The sequence below is a fragment of the Plodia interpunctella genome, chromosome 28, assembly GCF_027563975.2.
Source record: "Plodia interpunctella isolate USDA-ARS_2022_Savannah chromosome 28, ilPloInte3.2, whole genome shotgun sequence".
Classification (NCBI taxonomy): domain Eukaryota; kingdom Metazoa; phylum Arthropoda; class Insecta; order Lepidoptera; family Pyralidae; genus Plodia; species Plodia interpunctella.
In genome coordinates, this window is record NC_071321.1 from 1,118,288 (window position 1) to 1,142,190 (window position 23,903).

General features: G+C 35.7%; 3 protein-coding genes across 4 annotated transcripts; 1 reads left to right on the top strand and 2 right to left on the bottom strand.

The window, feature by feature from the left end:
* LOC128681788 (zinc finger protein 133-like) lies at positions 1 to 9,248 on the bottom strand. The gene is made up of 3 exons (XM_053765964.1): positions 8,907 to 9,248; positions 6,699 to 7,440; positions 1 to 3,301 (listed from the first exon to the last, which is right to left on the bottom strand). Exons 1-3 carry the CDS (start codon positions 8,979 to 8,981, stop codon positions 2,115 to 2,117), a joined length of 2,004 nt encoding a protein of 667 aa, XP_053621939.1. The 5' UTR covers positions 8,982 to 9,248; the 3' UTR covers positions 1 to 2,114.
* A 501-nt stretch (positions 9,249 to 9,749) lies between these two features.
* LOC128681768 (protein dj-1beta-like) lies at positions 9,750 to 14,831 on the top strand. Of its 2 annotated transcripts, XM_053765929.2 has the most exons (7): positions 9,750 to 9,768; positions 9,914 to 9,997; positions 10,250 to 10,358; positions 10,717 to 10,836; positions 11,141 to 11,255; positions 11,547 to 11,689; positions 13,113 to 14,831. In XM_053765929.2, exons 3-7 carry the CDS (start codon positions 10,272 to 10,274, stop codon positions 13,215 to 13,217), a joined length of 570 nt encoding a protein of 189 aa, XP_053621904.1. In that variant the 5' UTR covers positions 9,750 to 9,768; positions 9,914 to 9,997; positions 10,250 to 10,271; the 3' UTR covers positions 13,218 to 14,831. The 2 variants fall into 2 exon arrangements, with proteins under 2 accessions (XP_053621904.1, XP_053621903.1); XM_053765928.2 differs by lacking the exon at positions 9,750 to 9,768 and having other exon boundaries at positions 9,838 to 9,997.
* Positions 14,832 to 15,864: 1,033 nt separating this feature from the next.
* LOC128681767 (uncharacterized protein) lies at positions 15,865 to 23,593 on the bottom strand. The gene is made up of 5 exons (XM_053765927.2): positions 23,311 to 23,593; positions 21,604 to 21,776; positions 20,035 to 20,290; positions 19,019 to 19,169; positions 15,865 to 17,555 (listed from the first exon to the last, which is right to left on the bottom strand). Exons 1-5 carry the CDS (start codon positions 23,440 to 23,442, stop codon positions 17,431 to 17,433), a joined length of 837 nt encoding a protein of 278 aa, XP_053621902.1. The 5' UTR covers positions 23,443 to 23,593; the 3' UTR covers positions 15,865 to 17,430.
* Between the last annotated feature and the right edge of the window lie 310 nt (positions 23,594 to 23,903).

Consider the following 23,903-nt stretch of genomic DNA (forward strand, 5'->3'; position numbering starts at 1 on the left):
TAATCACAAACTTTTATTAATATGACTTTAAAATTCACTTTACAAATCATTGTTAAACTTAACTACGCTCCAAATAAGGATCACATTTCATTATCATTACATAATAATCTATCAATTTTACTGGACCAGAAGTGAAAATGGATGCAGTTTTCACAGGTGTATAGATGATCTAACTTAAAATCTGGTTTCATCGCGACACGTTGCTTAGAACCCGATTGAATGGGAAGATTGAATTGATAAATTGGAATATTTGGTCATCGTGTCTCGATTCTTGACTCTGACCACCCCGTGAACGATATAGACGAAATACTGCACGTTTAATCCGATTTTTGGACATGAATTTTTCAGAAATTTTTAGAATGGTCATACAATTTCAAGACAACAAAAAATATGTGAATTTAACATAATTTCCTATCTATAATATCACTCGATTTATATCGAAAAAGGGTGATTCGACCGCTGCGGCCGCTGTCATTCCGATCCGTCAATTACTTGCGGAAGGAATCATTTCGAAAATCAATCATTCATAAAATTCACATTACCACTGTACAGATCGATTATTATACATTAAAATAGTAAAACTTAATTCTTGTCTTTGTTAAAATTTGAAAAATTGTAATGACAGCGCGGTCGCAGCGGTCGAAACGCTCTGACAAACAAAAATGTCATTCACAATCTACATTCGATGTAGTTACATAAAATATAGTGTGTATTACAATCAGAGCACCTATTTATATCAGGGACCGGACATTGGCTTTCCCCTTAAATGCCTGCGGGGGGAGGGGGTGTAGTTTTCATCACACTATTAGCCTGCTATCTGAACGTATAACCCCTTCGTATGATTTACCTCAAAGAAAGGGTTTTGGTAGTCGTTGATATAGCGCTTACCAAAGCAAATTGAACGGGTTACAGCACCGAACGGCTTTCGAAAGCAAACCCATTCCAAAAACCCCTTCAAAACCCGTGAAAGGGATAGCGGTCTGGTCCCTGATTTATATATCTGTAGTCCATTCAAGCCGCTCTAAATTAAAGCCTTGAGATAATCCAAACAAATCATTATATTTATTACTAACTTCGTCCCGGGGCTTCGCCCCCGTGGGAACCCTGTGCCATTTCAGGTTATATTCTACCCGTGTACCAAATTTCAATGTGTCAAGTAGATTTTGCGTGGAAGAGACAAACATACACACACACACATACATCCTCACAAACATTCCCATTTATAATATTAGTACGATTTTTGTTTAGTCAATATTTTTAATATTTTTGCAATAGTTTTAAGAACAATTGGATAACATCTCGAAACTTCAAGACACGCACGCATCAGCTTAATGAGCTGCTAGTGTGTTATAAATATAATAAAATAAAATAAATTTAAAGTATGTTTTCAAATATATAGAGACACATATGTACATTTATTTATACGTGAACAAGTCTTTGGAAAATAAATCATAAGATATCGTAATATAAAAAAACACAGTCACACAGATTAAAAAGTAAATGGATTGTTGCATTCATGGCCAGATACATTTCTTGTATTGTATGTGTCTTTTGTGATGCCAATAAATGATTTTATCTATATAACTATCCTTTTATGTACAGTCAACAGCACATCAAGTTACCCTGCAATGGCACGGTACACTGACACGCAAAAGCATACAAAATACGATGTGTAATGATATTTGTAAATAAATAATACAAAGATCGGGAAAAATAATTATATACTAATGTCAAAAAACCAAGATTTTTTGTTTATATATTTTGAAACAGGTGCTCTGAATGGAATATATTTCGCACGATCAACGCGGTATATCACTTATAGATATGCTAATGTTAAATCTGAATTGTGTCTCAATTGTTTCTTCATAGAAGTTCTTAATTACACGAGATAGGAACTACAATCGAAAAACCATTGAGACTCAATTACAATTTCTTCGTCCAATATTATTGATATCTCTTTCTAACATTACAGACGAAAGCAATATTATTGGACAGAGTATACCGCGCGGCATCACATTAAAAGCGCATAAAATACGATCACACGCATCTATTCAAATGCATTTTTCTCGTTGCAAATACTTAACTGTACTCAAAAGCCTTATTCTAATAACACATCACGCCTTAACACTATGACTAAACGTATGGCAATCATCTTTCTTCACACATAAATTTTGAACCGAATCACTATTCTCCGATTCAACGCACTTCAAATCCAAGCCGTCAACATTATCACTATGTTTAAACACTATATGCTTCTCTAAGCTAGCTTTTTGGACACACCTATACGAGCAATGCGGACATTTAACACTTTTCTGTCTAGGTCTGTACGGTTTAACCTGATTCTTTGCGTCTAACTTCTCTCCGTCCTTCTCTGTCAAATGTCTAAGTTTGTGTTTCGTCAAGTTCGTTTTCTGAACACATCTATAGTTGCATATATCACAGCTGAACGGCTTCTGGTCTGTATGTAAGTACATGTGCTTGACCAAATTCGGTTTCTGTACGGTTCTGTAGTCACAATACGGACAGGCAAACGGTTTGTAACCTGTGTGAGTCCGTTCGTGTACAACCAAGTTGTTCTTTTGGGCACAACGGTAGTTACAATATTGACACCGAAACGGCTTCTCCTTCATATGCACTAATATATGTTTTGCTACATTATTCTTCTGGCCAGACTTGTAATCACAGAACGTACAGGAAAACGGCTTTTCACCTGTATGAGTTCTCTCGTGGATTTTCAAAATTGCCGGAGATTGGCATCGATATGAACATTGTGAACAGCTGAATTTTCCCAACTTTTCCATGTCAGTGCCGCTGTCTAGACAGCTTTTCGAGTGCTGTTTCAGTGCTCTTTTTGATGGGAAAATAGCTTGACATTTGTAACACGTGTATTCACCTTTGATATCCATCGACACGTCCTCAGAATACAGTTTATTTGTAACGTTCGAATCGTTTTCGCTTTTCTCATTAGTGTCCGGATATGTAACGTTACTATACTCTGTGTAGTACACTTTGTTTTGATCCGACGGTTTCAAATTCTCTTTGGGCTGTTCGATTTTCGAATTCGAACAGTCAGTTTCCGGCGCCTTTTTCAATTCCTCCGCGTACGGGCTGTTGTTTTCAAATTGTCTATTGACTACAAGGTTTTGAGGGTTGTCTCTGGTCATAGCGTAGTTCTGGTATGGTTGGCGGGCGTAGAGGTCTATAGCGTTCAAGGCGGATATACTTGGTATTTGATTGTTGTATATTGAATATATTTGACTGTCTTGGTTTATGGGCTGTGGTGAAGGCTCTTGTATGTGACCTGAAAAAAAAAATTAAGTATAATTATTAATTTTTCATCACTACACTACGCTACACGCCATTAAATGTTGTCTGTCTTATTAACTTTAGACACGAAAATTTTGTTTCATAAACACAAACTAACAAGACAAAATCGTATGGCATGTGGTTCAGCCCTAAAATGGGACAACACCATATTCTCCCGTGGATGCCGTACGAGACGACTAAAGGACACATAGCTAGACAAGGATAGGCAGATGATAGGTAACAATAACATTCCCATGGAGGGTTGACATTAGACAAGCGGCCGGCAGTAAAACCACCGACCCCGGGGTTCGTGACGTCACAACTCTGAACGCAATCGAGAACACGTGAAAATTAGAAGCTGTCATGCCATAATTCATCAAATACTAGCCGCCTGTCCCGGCTTCGCTCGGGTAAAAACATAATAAATTATACATCTAAACCTTCCTACGAAATCACACTATGTATTGGTGAAAACCGCATGAAAATCCGTGCAGTCGTTTTTGAGTTTATTATAGCGAACAGACAGACGAGACACATTGCTTTATAATATGTGGCCGTCCAAATGAAAAGGGACCTTATGGCGCCCGGCACTTACGCCATTATTGCCGTTGTTTTGTATTCGAACAGCGGCAATATAGACCTAAGTGACGGCCGCCATAAGGTCCCTTTTGATTTGGACGGCCATATGTAAGGATAAGTATTCTACATTCTTTACAACCAACTTCAACGAACAACATATTCTCTACTAGATGTTGCCCGGGGCTTCGCTCCCATGAGAATTTTGAGATTACATATAGCCTATAGCATTCTTGGATAATGTACTTTTGGAATATAGTGTAGTAGTATCGGAGATTACCCGTCTCAAACATACAAACTCACAAACGCTTACCTCTTTGTAATAATAGTATGGATATATTATCTATAACGCATCCATTTAGGTAAATAGGATTTCAAAAATTGATTTTCAAATAAACAGTCGAGGTCAAACCCACAAAATACCAACATTGTTTTTTAAATGAAAGCTATCAAATTATTTAAAAACAGGTCCTTATTGAACTTACAACCTTTACAATATAATTTATTCATAGAGAATAGGTCACAAGTTTGCATCTAGCGCAAAACTGTGTATATTAAATTTTATTGTACTGTTATTTTTGTTTTCTATCTAGACTGTGATCAAATCTACACTACTAATTATAAAGAGGCGCTTCGTCGCAAAGTACGTTTCGCAAAATGTCCCGTAGTACCAAATTGGTATTTCGTCACAGAATGCCTTTTTATATTTTCTAAGTCTGTTAATTCATAAAAAAATAAAGCATACTTAAAACTATGTTTCGTCCCATTCTGTCAATGTCAAAATTTGTAAAGTGTGATAGTGACATACTTTAGCTATAGTATTATTTGTGTTCTTAATTAATAACATTGTTAATTGGCAAATAAATAAATATTAATATGCTGTGGGAGCTGCTACATCAACATTTGAAGTTGTAATAAAAACATTACATGCAGATGCCAGGTTTTATTATGAGCCAATGTGTTCCTAAATAAAATAAAACAATCATTAGGTCACCCCAAGGAGGCGTAACCTTTCACGAAAACTATCTAACGCTAGAAACAACATCGGCGAACGCGAATAAATTACGTTGCGTAGTTTGTATGTGAGTTTTTTACTACCACAAGGCAAAGACAGCAATGTACGTTGAATTCGCCGGCAAATGTTCATCGATTGGCTACATATTTGTAGCATATAATAAGACAACATTTTTAGTTCCTGGTATGCTTTTTTTCTTTTTCCTATTTATATATTCTAATTATGACATTTAAAAGTTTTGTCTAATAAAGATTATTTTTATTTATGTGCGAACTTGTGCTAGACACAACGTCAGATCTATATATTAATTATTGATTTTGAAGAAACGGCTGCGCTAGAGTTTTTCACGGCGCTACTTCATAATCTGTGCTACGGAAGTCGCAGGTAGACTTAGTTTAAACAAAATTGACTTCAATAAGTCAAATTCAAAATTCTTTATTCAATTTGGGATGACTTCTTGACTCATTCACTTCCTGATTCATCACTTATTGACGACAAAAAATTACTTAAACTAAGTCTACTGGCGACTTCCTTCACTGCAACCTTTTCTCCAAAGACGTCAATTAACAAATGTAGGTTTTATACCTACATATATTAAAAATTAAGGGGACAAAGTGATGTAGGTATATCATCCTAGGTAGTAGGCATGGGTAACTCCGGATGCAAAGATCCAAATGAGTCGAAACCGCAAGAGGTGTCGATACGCTTACTTACTCCGAGCAATTCTTATTGACTCCGCGGCTAATCGACCCAGAGATCCCGAGACCGCCAGGTTTCGTTCGCGGCGCCGCCTTACTAATGTCCGACTGACGCGTTGCAATAAAATAACTTTACTTAAAATTAGATTGACACAGTCCTAAGCCTGTCAAGTACTAAGGGAAATGAATCAATTTACTTAGAGCAAAATTTATTAAAAACAATGATATTTATTTATCCATCCTTATTATCCTTCCAATGTCCCTTATTCCCTACTTCTGTTTTGTTTTTTATCTCGCCTCATCTCAATTGTTAAAGGTATACTCACCATAGTTATAAAAAGGGTACTAGTACTAGCTAGGTTAATACTAACTTTATATGTTGTGTTGTTTTAGGTTTCCCCTGCTCTTGGACACCGGTCAATTGCCGTTGTAGAATTTTGAACCGATTATAATTCTTAGTAATAATTACAGTGTCTTTCTCAACCTTGACATTGGCAAAATCATCGTTTGGCCAAACGATGGAGCCATAAAATTAAAAAGTGAAGTGAATTTACTTAGGTTCACTTAAATCTAAAGGCCCAGTGGTCCCAGTGTCAGTTTCAATATATTCTGTATTGAATGAAACCGGTACCAAACGGACGTCTCAGGAGTCGCCTGTGAGCGGCTGCGCCGGAGTCGATAAAGGAGTCGGAATCATTAAGTGGAGTCGGTACCAGATTCGGACTAAGATTCGGTGAGTCGAAACACGCCTCGGAGTCGAGATTACCCATGCCTACTAGGTAGAAAAATAAATAAATAATAAATAAATAAATATATTAGGACAAAATCACACAGATTGAGCTAGCCCCATTGTAAGTTCGAGACTTGTGTTATGGGATACTGACTCAACGATACTATATTTTATAATAAATACATATATAGATAAACATCCAAGACCCGTACCAATCAGAAAGAGATCACTTTCCATCATGACCCGACCGGGGATCGAACCCGGGACCTCTCGGTTCAGTGGCAAGAATCTTACCACTGCGCCACCGAGGTCGTCGAAAGAATAAGGAATTTTAAATTTGCAATGCTATATCCAAAATGTTATAAGCACTCACCATTCAAACTGTTGACATTTGTTAATCCCTGATTGATATTTTCATAGAAATAGCCATCATCTTCCTGCTCCGATTTAATATGAAACTGCATTGGTAACAAATGTTCATCAACTCTTTGTCCATCATGCAAACCAACGTTATTCCCAATACGTTGGCCCATACGCTGAGCCAACACCTGGTCCAACCTTTGAGCCAAGCTTTGCTCCAACGTTTGAGCAAAATTCTGATCTAACACTTGGCCATCCTGCATCATGGATAACCTTCTTTCCTGCGCTAATATTTCTTGCTCCATATTATGCCTATTCAAATGATGTGACAGATCAATTTCTTGACCAATTTCTGATAAGTTCTGCGGCAAATCACCAATTCGCAAGTCCTGCTCCATATTGGGCAATGTTTGCACCAATCCGTTCTGCATTTCCAATTCGTTGGCCAAACTCCTTGCCAACGTTAGATCCATATCGTGTCTGGTCAAATTCTGTTGCATTTCCGTCATATGCATGATGTCCAGCTCTGTATTCAAATTTCTTTGTAAATATGCTGGGATGTCGTTGAAATTTATATTTCGTCCGATCTGGTTGGATTTTAGCATCAATGTAGATATTTGGCGTGGGGACAGAGGCAGTTGGAGGTTATGTACAATGGATGTGTTCATCGTAGACTGCATAGCTTGGTGGATCTGCTCCATAGATATGGATGAGTGTTGAGGATCCGGCAACTCCAAATGATGTTGCTTTTGAAGCTAAAACAATATAAATAAAAATCATATCCAAAATAATATTATAAATGAATTCAAATTCAAATTCAAATTCAAATAATTTATTCAGAAATTAGACCTTCACAGGCACTTTTTCTCGTCAATCTTTAAATTTATAGTTATTTCTCACAAGCTAGAAACTACTGGCATTTCGGAACGACCACTGCTGAGAAGAAATGCCGAAAGAAACTCATTTGAACAGTGTTGGTCCCTATCATGCCAGATCGGCTTACCGTTATTGTTTCTTACAAAAAAATTTTTTTTTTTCTTTTCTTTCAAATAATATATAAAAGTACATAATGTACATAGTCAAAAGGTATATCAAAACAGGTTATGATTGTGATCCGAGTGCTGATTATAATATATATATATATATATAGAAATGTGAAAGCATCTGTCTATTCTGCTTTTATGGCTACACCATTGGACCTATTTTGATGAAATTTGGTATGCATGTAGTTAAAGACCAACATTCAAACATAGGCTACCTATATTTTTTAAAATCAACCCCTAAATGACTATAATGGGATAGAACCCTCCAAATAGCACTAATAACTTTCACTGGATCCAATTTAACCTCGATTTTCTGCAGTTCAGTTGACTGCATTATGAAAACCGTTTATTTAATAAAACACACTAGTAGCTATTAAGCTGATTCAAGTGTTTCGTAAAGTTTGCAGATTTTATCTAATTTGTTCTTAAAACTGTGAACTTGAAGGATTCTTGGAGCCATAAACCTCTCACCGCTTTTTTTGCCATTTTGGTTACAGGTGGAGAGGTTCAATTGCAAAGCAACGAAAGTTATTAACGATATTTGGATGGCATGACTAATTCTGATCTCTTTGTGTCCTAATACTAACTAATTTTATAAATCTGAAAGTGAGTTGGTTTGTTGCCTCATGTTCTTCCTGTTCAAGTAAATCATTTCCATGAAAATAATATATTAAGGCAATTAATAACTTATAGTACCATAGTTCACAAAAAGTTATCACATATTGATGAGACACTCGGCAAAGAGGATATAATGCAAGAAGAATGTGATAGTGTATTTTGATACTAATATACATGTATATAACTTTTTAGAGGGAGTAAAGCTAAAAATTTTAACCACACAGTTGTGCATAAATTTGGAATAAAAAACTTTGAACAGCCATGTTTTTTTTTAAATCAAACTCAGTTGAACAGTTAATTGTAGCTTAATTTAGATCAAGCAAATGAAATGTTAGACCACGTTATAATAGATTTTAAAAAGATGTTGGCTTTTCCTTCACATAGTACACAAACAGGATAATTTTTATCAGTTGACAGGAAATGAGGAAATTTAGGGAAAAAACCATTAAATACTTGCTGTGACAGGAAACTGAAAGTGTACTTTTTTAGTAGTACATACCTACAAGTGATTATTTTTAAATTCACACCATAATATAATAATGTAAGTACAAAGAACTCACTGTGTCTGGGTATTTATAAGCTTTGAAGTTCTCCTCGTCAATAACATTTTGATCTTCCCTCTTCACAAAATCCATTTTCGTAGAAAAAAATATCCAACAATCATAAGAATTTATATAAAATCTATAAAAGCGATCGTTGTGTTTCCTAACCTAACATAGTATTCATAACTTAAACTGTCTAAAATTTGCACTGGCGCCGACACTTAGACATGTCGTAAACGAAACTATTACTATTTTACATATAACACCGGTTGTTTAGACAAGAATTAATTAAGTTTTATTAAAAAAACGCGATATTTTTTGCGCTTGACATTTTTTATGTACGCTAACGAAAGAATGGAAGCTTCTATAGACAATGTAGAGCTACTATCAACGAACATCTGTCGGTAGGGTTACCCTAATAAGTAAACTCCAAAAAGTCGAGTAACTATCTTTCTATCTATTCGAGCCTTATTGCTGCACTGCTCACACATGCTGCGCACACGAAAAGATCTCTGCATGCAATAGGCTACGCGATACATACTTTTATTTTTATAGCATATCAAAAAGAGATGGTAATAATTCGTCAAAGACCAGCCAGACAGTTGCAATGCAATGATTGCAACTTTATACCAAAATAGCATTACGTAAAGCAGTTTCATCCGGCAAGTTTTTTTTGGGAAAACGTTTTATTATAATGGTAACATTATATAACAATAGACAAGACGATCATTTTTATTCGTCTGGAAATGGATTAGTACTTGAGAAAGTTGTAAAGAAAAATAGGTTGAATTAAATTGACTAGGTTTTCTTAAAAGCTATTTCAACGACAAGTATTTATAATCTAATAATTATTTTTTTTAATATCAAAATAAATACATAGGTAATCAAATATTTAAATCAAATAATTACGTAATAATCACCATCCGGTTTTTGTTTGATTCTGTTCTAAAACGGTTCGGTTGACCGACCGCCGGCCGGCTGTTTATTAAATTTTGACCTCTGTCATTTTTGATGTTTTCTTCTAGAATTTCATCGTTTGCTCGACCGGTGTCAACAATTATTGCAGAGAATTATCATTGTAAAAGTTTCGTTATTCGTGATAATAAAAGGTGAGATTGCATTGAAACAGAATCAACTTCTTTCACAGTTTGCAAATAGTAAGTTCTCGTATTTACAAGGTTAAATGGGTCAACAAAACTTATTTAGGGCTACTTCTGCGATGGAGCGGGGAACCCAAGGTCCGATTTTCTACCATAAAAAGGGGTGGAAAATGAGGCACGCAAAACGGGTAGTTCCCTTAATGTTCCGTATTGAAGATGGGATACATTTTTATAAAGCGGAAATTTTTCATCTCATTTCAGACTATTGTCCACAACATCAACCATGTCCAAGTCAGCACTAGTCATTCTCGCGCAAGGAGCTGAAGAGATGGAGACGGTCATCACTGTTGATATGCTCCGTCGAGGCGGTGTAAGTATTAACACTTAGCGTACTTACCAATATTGTTGGATCTGACATCGCTATGAAACCTATGCAAGATTTTAAGTTAGACCATCCGTTATACAACTGAGGAAACAATATCAAATTTTTTGCCAAAGTGCCCGTGTGTATTGGATTGCTGCATAGTGTTGAGCGCTATCACAGAGAATCCTCATGAGGCTGACATAGTCACACAAAGTGCACTGAATCCTTGTCAAACATTTAGAAAAAAAAATCAAATTGCGTCCAGTTTACGTTTTGCGTGAACAAACATAGCCCATTTACAGTTTTTATTGTATGTAAGTATAGAGTATAGATGTAGATAACAAATTTTAAAATAAATTTGTAGGTGACAGTGACGATGGCGGGCCTTGACGGCAGGGAGCCGGTGCTGTGCTCGCGGCAGGTCACCCTGCTGCCGGACAAGTCGCTGGCCGACGCTCTCGCCGAGACGCCACAGTATGATGCTGTATGTTACAACATACTATATTTATTTAAAAATGTTAATATTATATTTGAATACTAGCTGTTTACCTGCAAGTTCGCCCGTTTGAACTTTAATTTAAAATACACACGGCGCCATCTAGTGGTTTTATTGTAAAGTTTTTTTTATTAGAATTTAGCTTGTGAAGTCCAGGTTTAGGTAAAAAATTAACTATTACATTTTGCAGATTTTAATAATTTTATGACTTACGTTTCGACTCTCTTTGGGAATGCTACTGCAACAGAAGCGTTTTCAAAGAGTGCATATTCTATTCCGTATCTATTTGCAGGTGATCCTGCCCGGCGGTCTGGAAGGTTCAGACCGTCTGTCCAAGTCGAATGTAGTGGGAACTTTGCTGAAGGAACACGAGAAGTCTGGCCGGATCATTGCAGCTATATGTGCTGGTAAGAAAGCTTACTTATTTCTTGCTTCTCTCGGGGACTATTCACCACAGTTAGGGTAGAATTAGTAGGTTAGGATAAATGAATATAATATTTTGATAACGTTTTTCAAGCAAATCTTAATTCCAACTAATATTATAAATGCGAAAGTAAGTTTGTTACCTCTTCACACTCTATCTACTCAACCAATCTTCTTGAAATTTTGCACACATGTAGTTTGAAGCGTGGAGAAGGTCATATTGCACAATTTACAATACGGACATTTTAGCTTGTACAAAACATTATTTTTTTCAGCGCCAACGGCATTTGTCTCCCACGGCGTGGCCCAAGGTAAACGTGTGACGTCATACCCCAGTACCAAAGACAAGATCACTGGTCCCTACACGTATGTGGAGGGGGAGAGGGTGGTGGTTGACGGGAATGTCGTCACTAGCAGAGTAAGTCTATTAATAGTAGATTAGTAGCCAATCTAATCTAGGGCTGTAAAGCATCAATTTCAGCCCGAGATATTTAGACGCAAGAGCGCAGCGAGGGTGCAATTGATGCTTACACCCGAGCTAACTACACGTGCTTTACATCTCAATTGTGAGGTAAGTAGAAAAAAACGTAATTATAAAAAAAATCCCAAAAACAAACAATATTTAAAGTAAAAGTTTTCTATTCCCGCCTTTTTTCATTAAAAAGAACCAAGTAAAGAACGTTCAAATTTTTTTAAGAACGAAATTGAGCTTCGCCGTTCGATATTTAAAATTGATAACTATTATACTCATACGAAGACAAGGCTGAATAGCGAAGCGACCTCTGGTCATTGGGCTGAATGCACGATGTCTATTGCCAGTGTGATGGTTAGATGTACGCGAACTTTTTGAAAGAGTGAAGTGTTTTTTTTTTAATTACTCACCGCCCTAGGGCTTTTCTAGCTACATTATTACCCTAGAGCGCTAATTGGTCACTTCCAAGCTCCATTTGGGGGTAATAAGGACCTACTTACCGAACATACGAGATGTAAAAGATTTTTCTTAGATTCACCTGTCCCGTTGTCTGTAATCAAATCTTGCAAGTTAAATTTCTCCTACTTCCAGTTGTCCTACAGAGTTTCCCACGTCGCTTCAGTTTCCATGACAATGCGTTATTATATGCATGACCTGATGATGCACCCAGGAACTGCTCCCAATGGGGGAGCTCCTCAACCGTGGTTTACAGCACGGATATCTTTTGTCAGGCGTTAAATGCTACAAGATCTCCGACGACAATAAATGCTTGTGGCAAAAATGACATTATTGTAAAAAAAAAAACTATATTTTCTTGCTTTCAAAAAAAATGGCTGCTTTTCAGATGGATTGCAAGAAAATTGACAATGATAACATAAATAAGCATTCTAATTGATTAGATATAGATTTTAATCTAATAACTTTAGTATGAGCTTAATTTTAAGCTCTTCTGATAAGCTCCGTAGCCAAATGGTCACCACGCGTGACTGCTCCACTGGTCCCGGGTTCGAGCCCCGGTCAGCTCAACATGGAAAATTATCATTTTCTGATTGGCCCGGGTCTTGGATGTTTATCTATATATGTATACGTTATAAAATATAGTATCGTAGAGTTGTATTAACAAGACTAGAACCTACTTTTGCTAACTCAATCTATTTATATATTTATTTATTAAGGTATACACAACAGGTTACAATCAATGTAAACAGATATATAACAGAAGTTATGAACCAGACTGTGACCTAAAAGCGTGTACACACAACATGACAAACATATTAAAACATAGTTCCACAAAGCAACAAAGTGCTAAGCAAACAATTTTTTTTTCTGTGTTTTATCCAAGTGTATTTAAAGATATCTGCTGTTTCAGGGTCCCGGCACAGCATATTGGTTTGGACTGAAGTTGATCGAGCTGTTGACAGGCAAAGACAAGGCAGACCAGGTTGAGAAGGGAATGATCATCTCTGGTTACTAACCGGGAATATAATGATAATATTCAATAGTAGTTTTAAGTGTTTTTTTAAGTTTTGTCAGCGATGACAGTCAGTTTATAAAAACTCGAAGGTTTTACTTCACTTCTCACTATCGAGTTGATTCGAAGTGAGATGCAGCGAACCAATCACATTGCAGTTTGGTTGTCGTTGCGTCACAATAGCGCGGTGTGATTGGTTCACTCCCGCCATCAGTTTCACCGCTTTCTGATTAGATATTTTATTTAGTCTCTGACAGATGTGATTGGACAGTTAGCCGTATCCAATTATTAACTCATTAATTTCGAATAAGTGAAAGGTTTCTTTAAATAATAGGTTAAAAACCGGAATAGTAAGTACTCTTGGTGTAAAATGATATTTTAAGTTATAAAAAGTAATAAAAGTGTAACTTTTATACGTTGAATAAAATATATTCATATGTTTGAATTTTTGTATGTTATTGCATTGAAAAATTTGCAAACATTTCTTTAGTCATTATTTATATATTTATTCAAATGTTATTGACAAAGTCAAAGTGTGCACTCAAGACTGCCCAGTGGTTAAGTGAGCGAATGGTACCAGGTTCAAATCCTACTCGTGTCACACGAGTTTGTACACCAATCTGACTCATGTATAGTGGTTTTCATCGACCACCACTTGCTTCCGGTGAAGGAAAACATCGCGAGGAAATTTGCACACTGGTTGACAGTTTAGCTCACTAGTACGAATGCGACTTGCCACTAGATGTCGGTAGGTAATCATAAGTCATATCAGATGCCTTTAGGCGACGAAACGAAACGATCGAAAGGTCCCAGGTTGGAAACCTGCTCGCGCCACATGAGTTTGTACACCAATCTGACTCATGTATGAGTAGCTTTCACAGACAACCACCTGTTTCCGGTGAAGGAAAACATTGCGAGGAAACCTCTGCACACTGGTGGACAGTTTAGTTCACTAGTGTGTATGCGGCTACCTGCCACTAGATGGCGGTATAATAAAAGCCATGTCATAGTCGTAACACCCCTCCCCCCTCCATTTAGTACAGTCGGGGACACATAAATCTGACTCCGAAGTAACTTAAGGAGGTCAGCTGTTTCTACCCTCAACTGTACACGATAGGATGGTTCTCAGAGTTTCGATCGCTCCGTTCGCGCTGTCAATACCAATTTTCTTATGGAATCAATTTCAAAATCAATAATTCATGAAATTGACATTACCACAGCACAAATTAATTATTTTAAAGTCAGTAAAATTATTTATTTTTTAAATTTGAAAAATTGTAATGACAGCGCAGGCGTAGCGGTCGAAGCGCTCTGAGAAACACCCGATACCCATTTTGTATGGCAGGCGAGAAGGGAAATTAAAGACAATATGCGATTTTATATATATATATATTTCATACATGCATATACAATATTATGTACTGACAACTATTATACGATAAAAAACTTACATCTAACACAAATAATTTAATACAAAAGTATAAATGCATTTGACTTTGAGAGTATTTTTTTGCCATTTCAAAAGATTTGACAAGTTACAAAAAACAGAAAATTTTACACTATGTCATTTCTATGAGAAATTTGAGCGTGTTCCCATTGTTCCGTTGCGTTTGCAACATCCTCCGTCATGTTGACATCCGTCGACGGATCAACGCAGAAGAACTTTTTTTTTGTGGTATGGTTCTCCAAAAGGAAATAAAAAATTATACATACATTTATATTGAAAAAATGGTAAGCCCTTCTGGCATAATAGGGACCAACACTGTATGAATGAGTTTATTTCGGCATTTCTTCTCAGCAGTGGTCGTTCCGAAATGCTAGTAGTTTGTAGCTTTGGTAAACATCATTTACTTTAGAATATGACGTGAAAAAGTGCCTGTGAAGGCCTAACTTCTGAATAAATTATTTGATTTTGAAACGATGATTTTGCCAACAAGATTGAGATTGACAAGGAATATAGTATATTTTAATAACAATATTGAAACACTGTTCAGTGTATAACCTAATAATATAAATTGGAAATTGTACAAGGTTTCGACGTACGTCAACTCATGTCAACGTCAAACCCTATAGAAAACAACGGAGTAGGACGGAGCTGCAACGTGGTGCGTCGTCGCAACGGAGCGCGACCGAACAATGGGTACACGCTCTTATTCTTTTACTGTTTAAAAACTCGATAGTGTAGTGAATTATAGTCTGTCCTATGAAGAGTAGAAAATGGGGCGCTGTCTCCTGTTCGCTGGCAACGCTCGGTGTTTATCAACCAATCTTGATCATTCCATTTGATATTGCAACGGCACAAAAGCATAGTTCCATAAAAATAAATTTTCTACTTTTTATAGACAGACTTTAGATAATGTATTAAATATCAAATTATATTTGTTGTCAGGGGCGCAGCCACCACCGTACCATACAGAGGCCCCTAGCGTGTGTAAACAAAAAAAAATTCAAAATTTTATCCGTAATGTCATACAGGAAAAAACATAAAAAACTGTTATACAGAGTGACTGTCATAGAGTTTTAACTTCAGAAATGACAAAAGCAACCATGAAACTTAAAAAAAAAAACAATCTATTTATACCCGGGTCTATTATGAGTTTTTTTTTTTTACTCCTCATTTGGGGTCCCCCAAATAATTTTGATACGGGTAAAGCAAGTATTAGTACAACAAACTTAGCTAAAAAGTGGTACAAAGCAGTCTTACAATAATGAGATTATAAGTATATCACAAAAATAACTGTTAAGTATTTTTGGCAAAATATTAATACTAGTATTTTTACAAGCAGTTATTTTTATTGAACTGAAATATAAGTTACAAAAATTACAAGTGGTATTCGAACACGGGACCACTACCATGAGATCACACACGTTAGCGCCATAATCCAAGACCCAGGTCAACGTAAAAAAGATAATTTTCCATGTTGCCCTGACCGGGGATTGAACCCGGGACCTCCAGTGTAGCAGTCCGGCATGGTCGATCAAATAATTCGTTGTGGTTATAATTACATATACATAGGCAATTAATATAATCGTGATTTAATACTAATTAAATGTAATATCTCATTAAAATCTATTTTTAACGTATATTGCAATATTTCGCACAGCGCAAGATAAAAAAAAAATCTAAAATTACTTTTTTTACGCACCTACTTACAATAAAAAATTACGTGAACATATTTCAAATACAATAGCCATGTTACTTTTTGTTTTTTTTTTAAACTATTACATAAATATTTTTAAAAAAATTATATAAAAATTTAAATAAAAAAATTTTTAATGTAAATTAAATTTCTACTATTAGTAGAAATTAAATGTAAATAAAAAAAGTGTTTTTTATATATAACAAATACATATATAGATAAACATCCAAGACCTGGGCCAATTAGAAAAATATCATTTTCCATCATGACCCGACCGGGGATCGAACCCGGGACCTCTCGGTTGAGAGGCAAGCACTTTACCACTGCGCCACCGAGGTCGTCTCACACGCGTTAGTTTTAAAACTTCATTGAAATTTAAATAATTCCACGTGTCAGGATTAAAAAAATACTCGTTACTTTTAGTGCCACATTCATTTAACATCAATAATTAAGATACTCATTTTATACTAAGTTCAAATATTACAGGGTAACGCAAAACCTCCTAAAGACTACATAAAAACTACAGCAACTTTTATTCAACGATGTGATTCGTAGTTTTTATCTAATTTGCGATTCTACACATTAAGATGTGTATGTAATAGCCAAGCAACACAACAATTTTTGTATTTATTACGTTTAGACAAAACTCGTAGAACAAAAGATGCTAGTCTCTATGTACCTTATGCGCCTTTGGAAGGTTATGCGTTAGATACCAGTAACCCTTTATATAGTAGACTAGCTTGTGCCCGCGGCTTTACTCGCGTGAATTTCTCTGCGACAGCGGAACCGACATGGTTTTCATACAAAATTTTCACCTCACATTAAAGTAATTTTGAAAAAAAAAAAACGTAGCCTATATTTGAACGGGTGTCTTTAACTACACGCATACCAAATTTTATCAAAATCTTCAGCCTGTAGACCTACAAATTTCTTACATCCAAATCATAACGTGAAAATGTATAAGCTTAATAAGAATAGAATTTTTCAGCGGAACCATTGCGCGGTAACTTTCTGTGGTCGAAAGTTTGAAAAGCAACAAAATGTGTGACGAACAGAGAAGAAGCCTTATGCATATTTTACCAGTTGTCCAGAAAGTCGTATCCCGTTTTTGGCAAGGAGTCGGTTAAAGTTTCAGTCGATTGGAAGTCAGCAGACGATGCCTGACTCGACGATAGGAGACCACGATTCTCTTCCGATATATCTGTAAATATAATATTATAAATATATATCTATACTATTATTATAAAGAGGTAAGTGTTTGTGAAACTACCGAACCGATTTCAAAAATTCTTTCACCATTAGAAACATACATCATCCAAGATTGCTATTAGCGAAGCCCCGGACACACTTCTAGTATTAAATAAATATATATGTATAGGACAAATCACACAGATTGAGTAAGCAATGCCCTAAAGTAAGTTTGAGACTTGTGTTATGAGATACTAACTCAATGATACTATATTTTATAACATACTAGATTTTTGACCGCGGCTTCGCCCGCGAAAATAGCCTACATGGGTACAGAAACAATTCCCCCTTTTCACTTATAAAAACACCACTTTGCAGAAAAAAAATCAGGCAATCTAAGAGACAATAATGGTAAGGCTTCTTGTAAAATCTACTCGAGCGATTGTTATGAAATTTGGTACACGGGTAGAATATAACCTGGAATAACACATAGGTACTTTTTATCCCGAAATTCCCAAGGGAGCGAAGCCCCGGGGCGCGGCTAGTGCTGTGTAGTATAAAAAAGGTCTAATTTCCGTGTAAATTGCTTGTCTATGACAACGCTCTGTTTTTAATTGTGACTCAGCGCTTCTATGCTAATATGAACTATGAACAATCGAATTAAACTTTAGTGCAGTGCATTTTAGACGTGCCATATCACTGACTGTTGCAATAACACATCACGAATGACACACAGATAGACGTGACTAGCCTAATGTGTTGTATAAACAACTGATATGCTTGTTATTAGATTATTAAAACATTGACTAACACCTATGTTAGAACAATGTTGAGTTTTAAAATGCCGCCATGCCGTCCTCGCCCGCGTGATATACCACGGGAGCAATTATTTTTCCGGGATGAAAGGTACCATATGTTCTTCTTCGTACTTCAAACTATATGTATGCAAAATTTCAAGAAGATTGGTTGTGTAGATAGAGCGTGAAGAAGTAACAAACAAACTTACTTTCACATGACTTAACGTAGATGTTGGATGAACATGACGATAGTGTTAATTATCAACAATAGCGTACACAAAGATGATTGACGATTAGCCGGCGGCCGGTCGTAAAATCACAATGAAACGTAATTTAACTTAGAATGAAGAATGTTTCACTATGCTAAGTTAATTACATAATGTTTTGTAAGATCTTTTATAATAAGATAATGAATTTAAAAAAAAAACAAATCGCTGATCCTGGACTTTGGAGCTCGAGAGACGGGAAAAAAACACGCGTGTGGTTAACGACCTAGAATAGGATCGCCCCACAGCATCCCGAGAACGTCGTACAACACGATTTACCAGCCGATAGGCAACAACAGCATTCTCAGGGTGTTGACGTCCATCCGGCGACCGGTCGTAAAATCATAGACAAATCAGTTGATTATTTTAAGCTGACAAAAGCTTTCTGAGCGATCACTAAAGAGATTACTCACCGCTACTAGACTTGACGACGCTGCTCCGGTATTCTTTATCAAATTTGACGTCGGCCGGGGGACTTTTGAAGTTTGTTCTGAAGTAGTTGTCAGATGACGCCACTATCTGCGTGGGCGCAGTCGATGGCACCAGACATTCCCGCTCTTCATCCTGAAATATGTATATATGCTGTTTAGTAATTTTGTAAACATTGCACATTTTTTCTATACATAGGAAAAAAATGCAGAGATAGACCTTTTGTTATGGGATACTAAGTCAAAGATACTAATATATACCCACTAATATTATAAATACGAAAGTTTGTGAGGATGTATGTGTGTGTGTGTGTGTGTGTGTATGTTTGTTACTCTTTCACGCGAAATTTACTGGACGGAATGTTATGAAATTTGGAACACGGTTTGGTAGAATATAAAGAAGGCCCAGAGCGCAGCTAGTGTTCTATAACGATATACGATAAAGATCTAAGGCCCAGAACTCCGTATTGAACTCGAAAAGCAGATACTAGAATTTCCCTACTGAGACTAGCACAGTCGAACCAAGCCAATGGATTGGCTGTATGATATTAATATTCATTTTTACATTATCTGTATCCCCATGGCGTGAGCTGTCAAAGTGGTGGGTGGGAAAATCTTGTTCATATTGAATATTATTTTTCTATAATATATGTCTGTACATACCAATTATTATTATTATGTATAGACAGTACCTTCTAGAATAAGAAAAATAAAGGCTTTTGTTAAATGATTTTCACACTATATAATTAGTTTTACAAAGTGATTGCCTATTTAAAACTACGAAAGTCAGTGTCAGAACTGTTGTACATATAGATAAGTGGTCGCTGTCCAATGTTTAGCGTCATGTTTGACGACAAGACGTCAATAAGTGACGTATATCATGTTAAGTTGAAAAAATAATTTTGAATTTGAATTTAGCTTTCCAAAAGGAATCCATTTTGAAAAAAAAAGTGAGAATCTCTGTCTTATGGAGTCACAAATTAAAATAACTAAGAACTTGCCTTGTTCTTAAAATTCCCCATCAACTTGCTAATAAAACCTGGCGAAGTAGCTTCCTCCTTTTCTTTCCTCTTCAGCACATCGTGAGATTTCAGGGCATTCTTGAGCTCGGACACCACTCTAGAGTGAGACAACGCTAGTTCTGTCATGGCCGGGACGGGTGATGTGGGCTCCTTTTTTTTTGTCCTGTGTTCCGATAGGATGCATAGGTTTAGCTGACTTTTTGTTTGATAGATAAATGGTGCTGAATGCTCATCTCTGTAAAGATATTTATTAAATATGTACCACATTTTATTTAATATAAAAAACATTACAAATGAAAATCATTCATTCAAAAATTAAGTGGCGAATTAACGCAATTGCCGCCAGGGGAATTAAAATTTCGCCGCCCTTGAGGTATTCTTTGACGGATGGTCATGTCATTCAACGTATATTTGCATGCGAATGCATTCATCTATATTATATATAATATTATTATAAAGAGTTAAGAGTTTGTGAGTTTGTATGAGGCTGGTACCGACCGGCGGTTACCGAACGGATTTTAATAATCCGAACCGATTTTAAAAATTCTAAAGTCTTAACTCGAAAGGTATATTACCTTTCTAAAGGGTGAGAGAATTTTTAAAATCCAAGATTGCTATAGGCTATATTTTATCTCAAAATTCCCACGGGAGCGAAGCCCAGGGCATCATTTATTTTTTGTATGAAATGAATTACAAATAAAAGTTCGTCATTTATTTTCTAAGCTGTAACATTATATTACCACTTTTCCAATAATCCCGGTATTGTTTATACGTATGTATTGTTCTTCTCTTAGTTCCTAGGTTGTGATAGATAGACGAAAATGAAAATGAGATTCATTCTTAGTATTATAGTACTGAGATGACAAGTTTGACCATGCAGGCGAAGTCGCGGGAACAATATAATCATCAAACATTGGAATTATTAATTGCAGTAATTAACACTTTCACTGCAGAGAATGAGGCTTGTGTGTTTAGCGTTAGACCGTATTTTTTTGGCGTGTGGTTTCCGCCCTAGAATAGAACCATTACATATCCTCCCGTGGATGTCGTACGCGACTAAGGCCTTAACAGCTGATAGACAATGACCACATTCCCAAAGAGGGTTGACGTCAGGCAGTCGGCCGGTTATAAAATCAGAGCCAAATCTTCAAAATTTAAAGATACATATTGTTTACACGCGTGGACGGGCGCCACAGCCGTGAATGAAACTGGGATTACGCGAAGATAAGAGAGAACTTAAGTCGGGTAGTTTAAAGTTCGCATTTAAATACTTTAAATATTTATACATAATGTATATGTAAGATAGACATCCAAACCGCATAAAAATATGTGATTAAGTTTTTGAGTATATCGCGAACACACAGAGAGACGCGGTAGAGGACCTTGTTTTATATAAGGAAAGATGAAAGAAGTACTGTGGAGAGTAGTAGTCAGAAACAACCCGATAGATCAGAATATTTTTCTTTATTTTTAATTCTTTATTTTGTCTCTTATCCATCAAATATAAATCCAGAACGCCACTACCACTTTACAGTACTATATTCTCACCTGTAAGAACCATTCTCATCCTGTATCAACTTGGTTCCGTGTTCTCTCCCAAAGAAGGACATGAGATCATCCTTGCACACTGGAGGATCATCCAAATCAAACTCTAGATTGTCCAGTAGAGCATATTTGAGTGATATCTCCGGTTTTATTATGGATTCGTTTATTATTTCCACCTGGAAATCATTTACGTATTATAATTCTGCACCAGTTTCTAGAACATATTCAATTAAATCTTTAAATCCCCATATATTATATACTAGTTGCGCCCCGGGGCTTTGCTCCCGTGATAATTTTGGGACAAAAAGTATACCAGATTATATTCTACCCATGTACTAAATTTCATAACAATCTGTCTGGTAAATTTTAGGTGAAAGAGTAATAAGAAACAAACAAACATACACCCTTACAAACTTTCGCATTTATAATATTAGGAGGATTTTAATAAGGGGATTTGTCTATTCCTAAAAGTACAACACAAACCATTTGTATAGAATGAAAAATAACCCATAAAATTCAAACAATTTAAGTATTATGATTATGGTAGAAGATTTCCCATCAACCAAAGTGGTCAGAAACATAAATACATCTAAACATAATAAAATAAATAAATATATTAGGACACATCAAATCACACAGACTGAGCTAGCCCCAAAGTAAGTTCGAGACTTGTGTTATGGGATACTAATTCAACAGTACTATATTTTTATAAAAAATACATATATAGATAAACATCCAAGACCCGGGCCTATCAGAATAAGATCATTTTTTATAATGAAGGAGGTTCAGAGGCAAGCACTTTACCACTGGCCACCAAGGTCATCATAATAATATAATAAAACTATAATATTAATGGGGGGTCATAGAATTTACATCTGAAAGACCAAAATTGTCTGTTTTATTATTCATTGTGAAAAGTAATTTTAAATTACAAATTAAAGTTCTTAATAACAAACAAAAATATTACCATGCTTGCGAGAAAGACTTACTTACTAGACGACCTCGGTGGCGCAGTGGTAAGATTCTTGCCACTGAACCGAGAGGTCCCGGGTTTGATCCCCGGTCGGGTCATGATGGAAAATGATCTTTTTCTGATTGGCCTGGGTCTTGGATGTTTATTTTTAACTCAACAATACTATATTTAGTTAGTATCCCATAACACAAGTCTCGAACTTACTTTGTGGCCAGCTCAATCTGTGTGATTTGTCCTAATATATTTTTATTTATTTATTTATTTATACTTAATAACATATCATATACCATTTTGTTAAAGAAATACCTAAATGAATTTTGACTTTTTTTGAATATTGGTCCATACAAATTTTAGCTGAGTTAACACACTAAGAAGAAGGTCTAGACCCTGACGACTGAAAAGCAAATATAAGATAAATGGTTCCAAATAATGGTGTGGGGACAGATATAAAACGGGAATATAATAATGGTTAATCCTACAGTTGACAAATCAAGCCATACAAAGTATTATAAATGTAAAGGTCTGTCACACTTTCACGACTAAATCGCTAAACAGATTTTGATTAAATTAGATTTTGATTATATATATATAGTTTATGACTAGAGGCCAAAGCAGGCAACAGCTATTATATTAGTTTCGTATAAACCACACACATTCGACTGTTTTCGATTCAAGTAAGGAAACGATCGTGTTTCGCTTCATTGAATAAAAGGAAGTAAGTAATGAAATTAACATACCTTTTCCTTTTCAGTTAACGTTTCCCAAATATTTTCGTAAGAATTCTTCGCTTCGACAATGTCTTCGTGTATTTTCGAAGCTAAAGGATTCATCGTACGGAAATAATCTTCGGCGGCGGCGGTCAACGCCATTTTCACTGAACACACTAAACACTACCTACTAATTACTAAGACGTTTCGTTATAAATTAATAGAGATTCATTAAGGAAATGCTTATCAACATGACTCAGTTTGCACCAATGTTTATACGTCCATTTCCTACAAAAGGTATTCTGAAAATAAATAAATAAATGGCTGTCATTAAACTGTCATTTTGATTTGAACTTTTGTGTTTATTTTTAAACTTATAGCATATGTTTTAGGGTCTAAAATCCTCATCTGCGATTAATGTTTACATTGCATTATTATAGTAATTGAACCTTCCCACTTGTATTAAAAAATCACTTCAGTGAATCGGTCATTTTTATATAATACTACTTATTTCACTAATCTAATTTCATCTATCAAGCTTAATTTTCTAGCTTTTAAAATTTGTTTATTTTATATTTTTATTTTCTATTTTAGCCACAGTAATTTTAAGTATTAATAAAGTT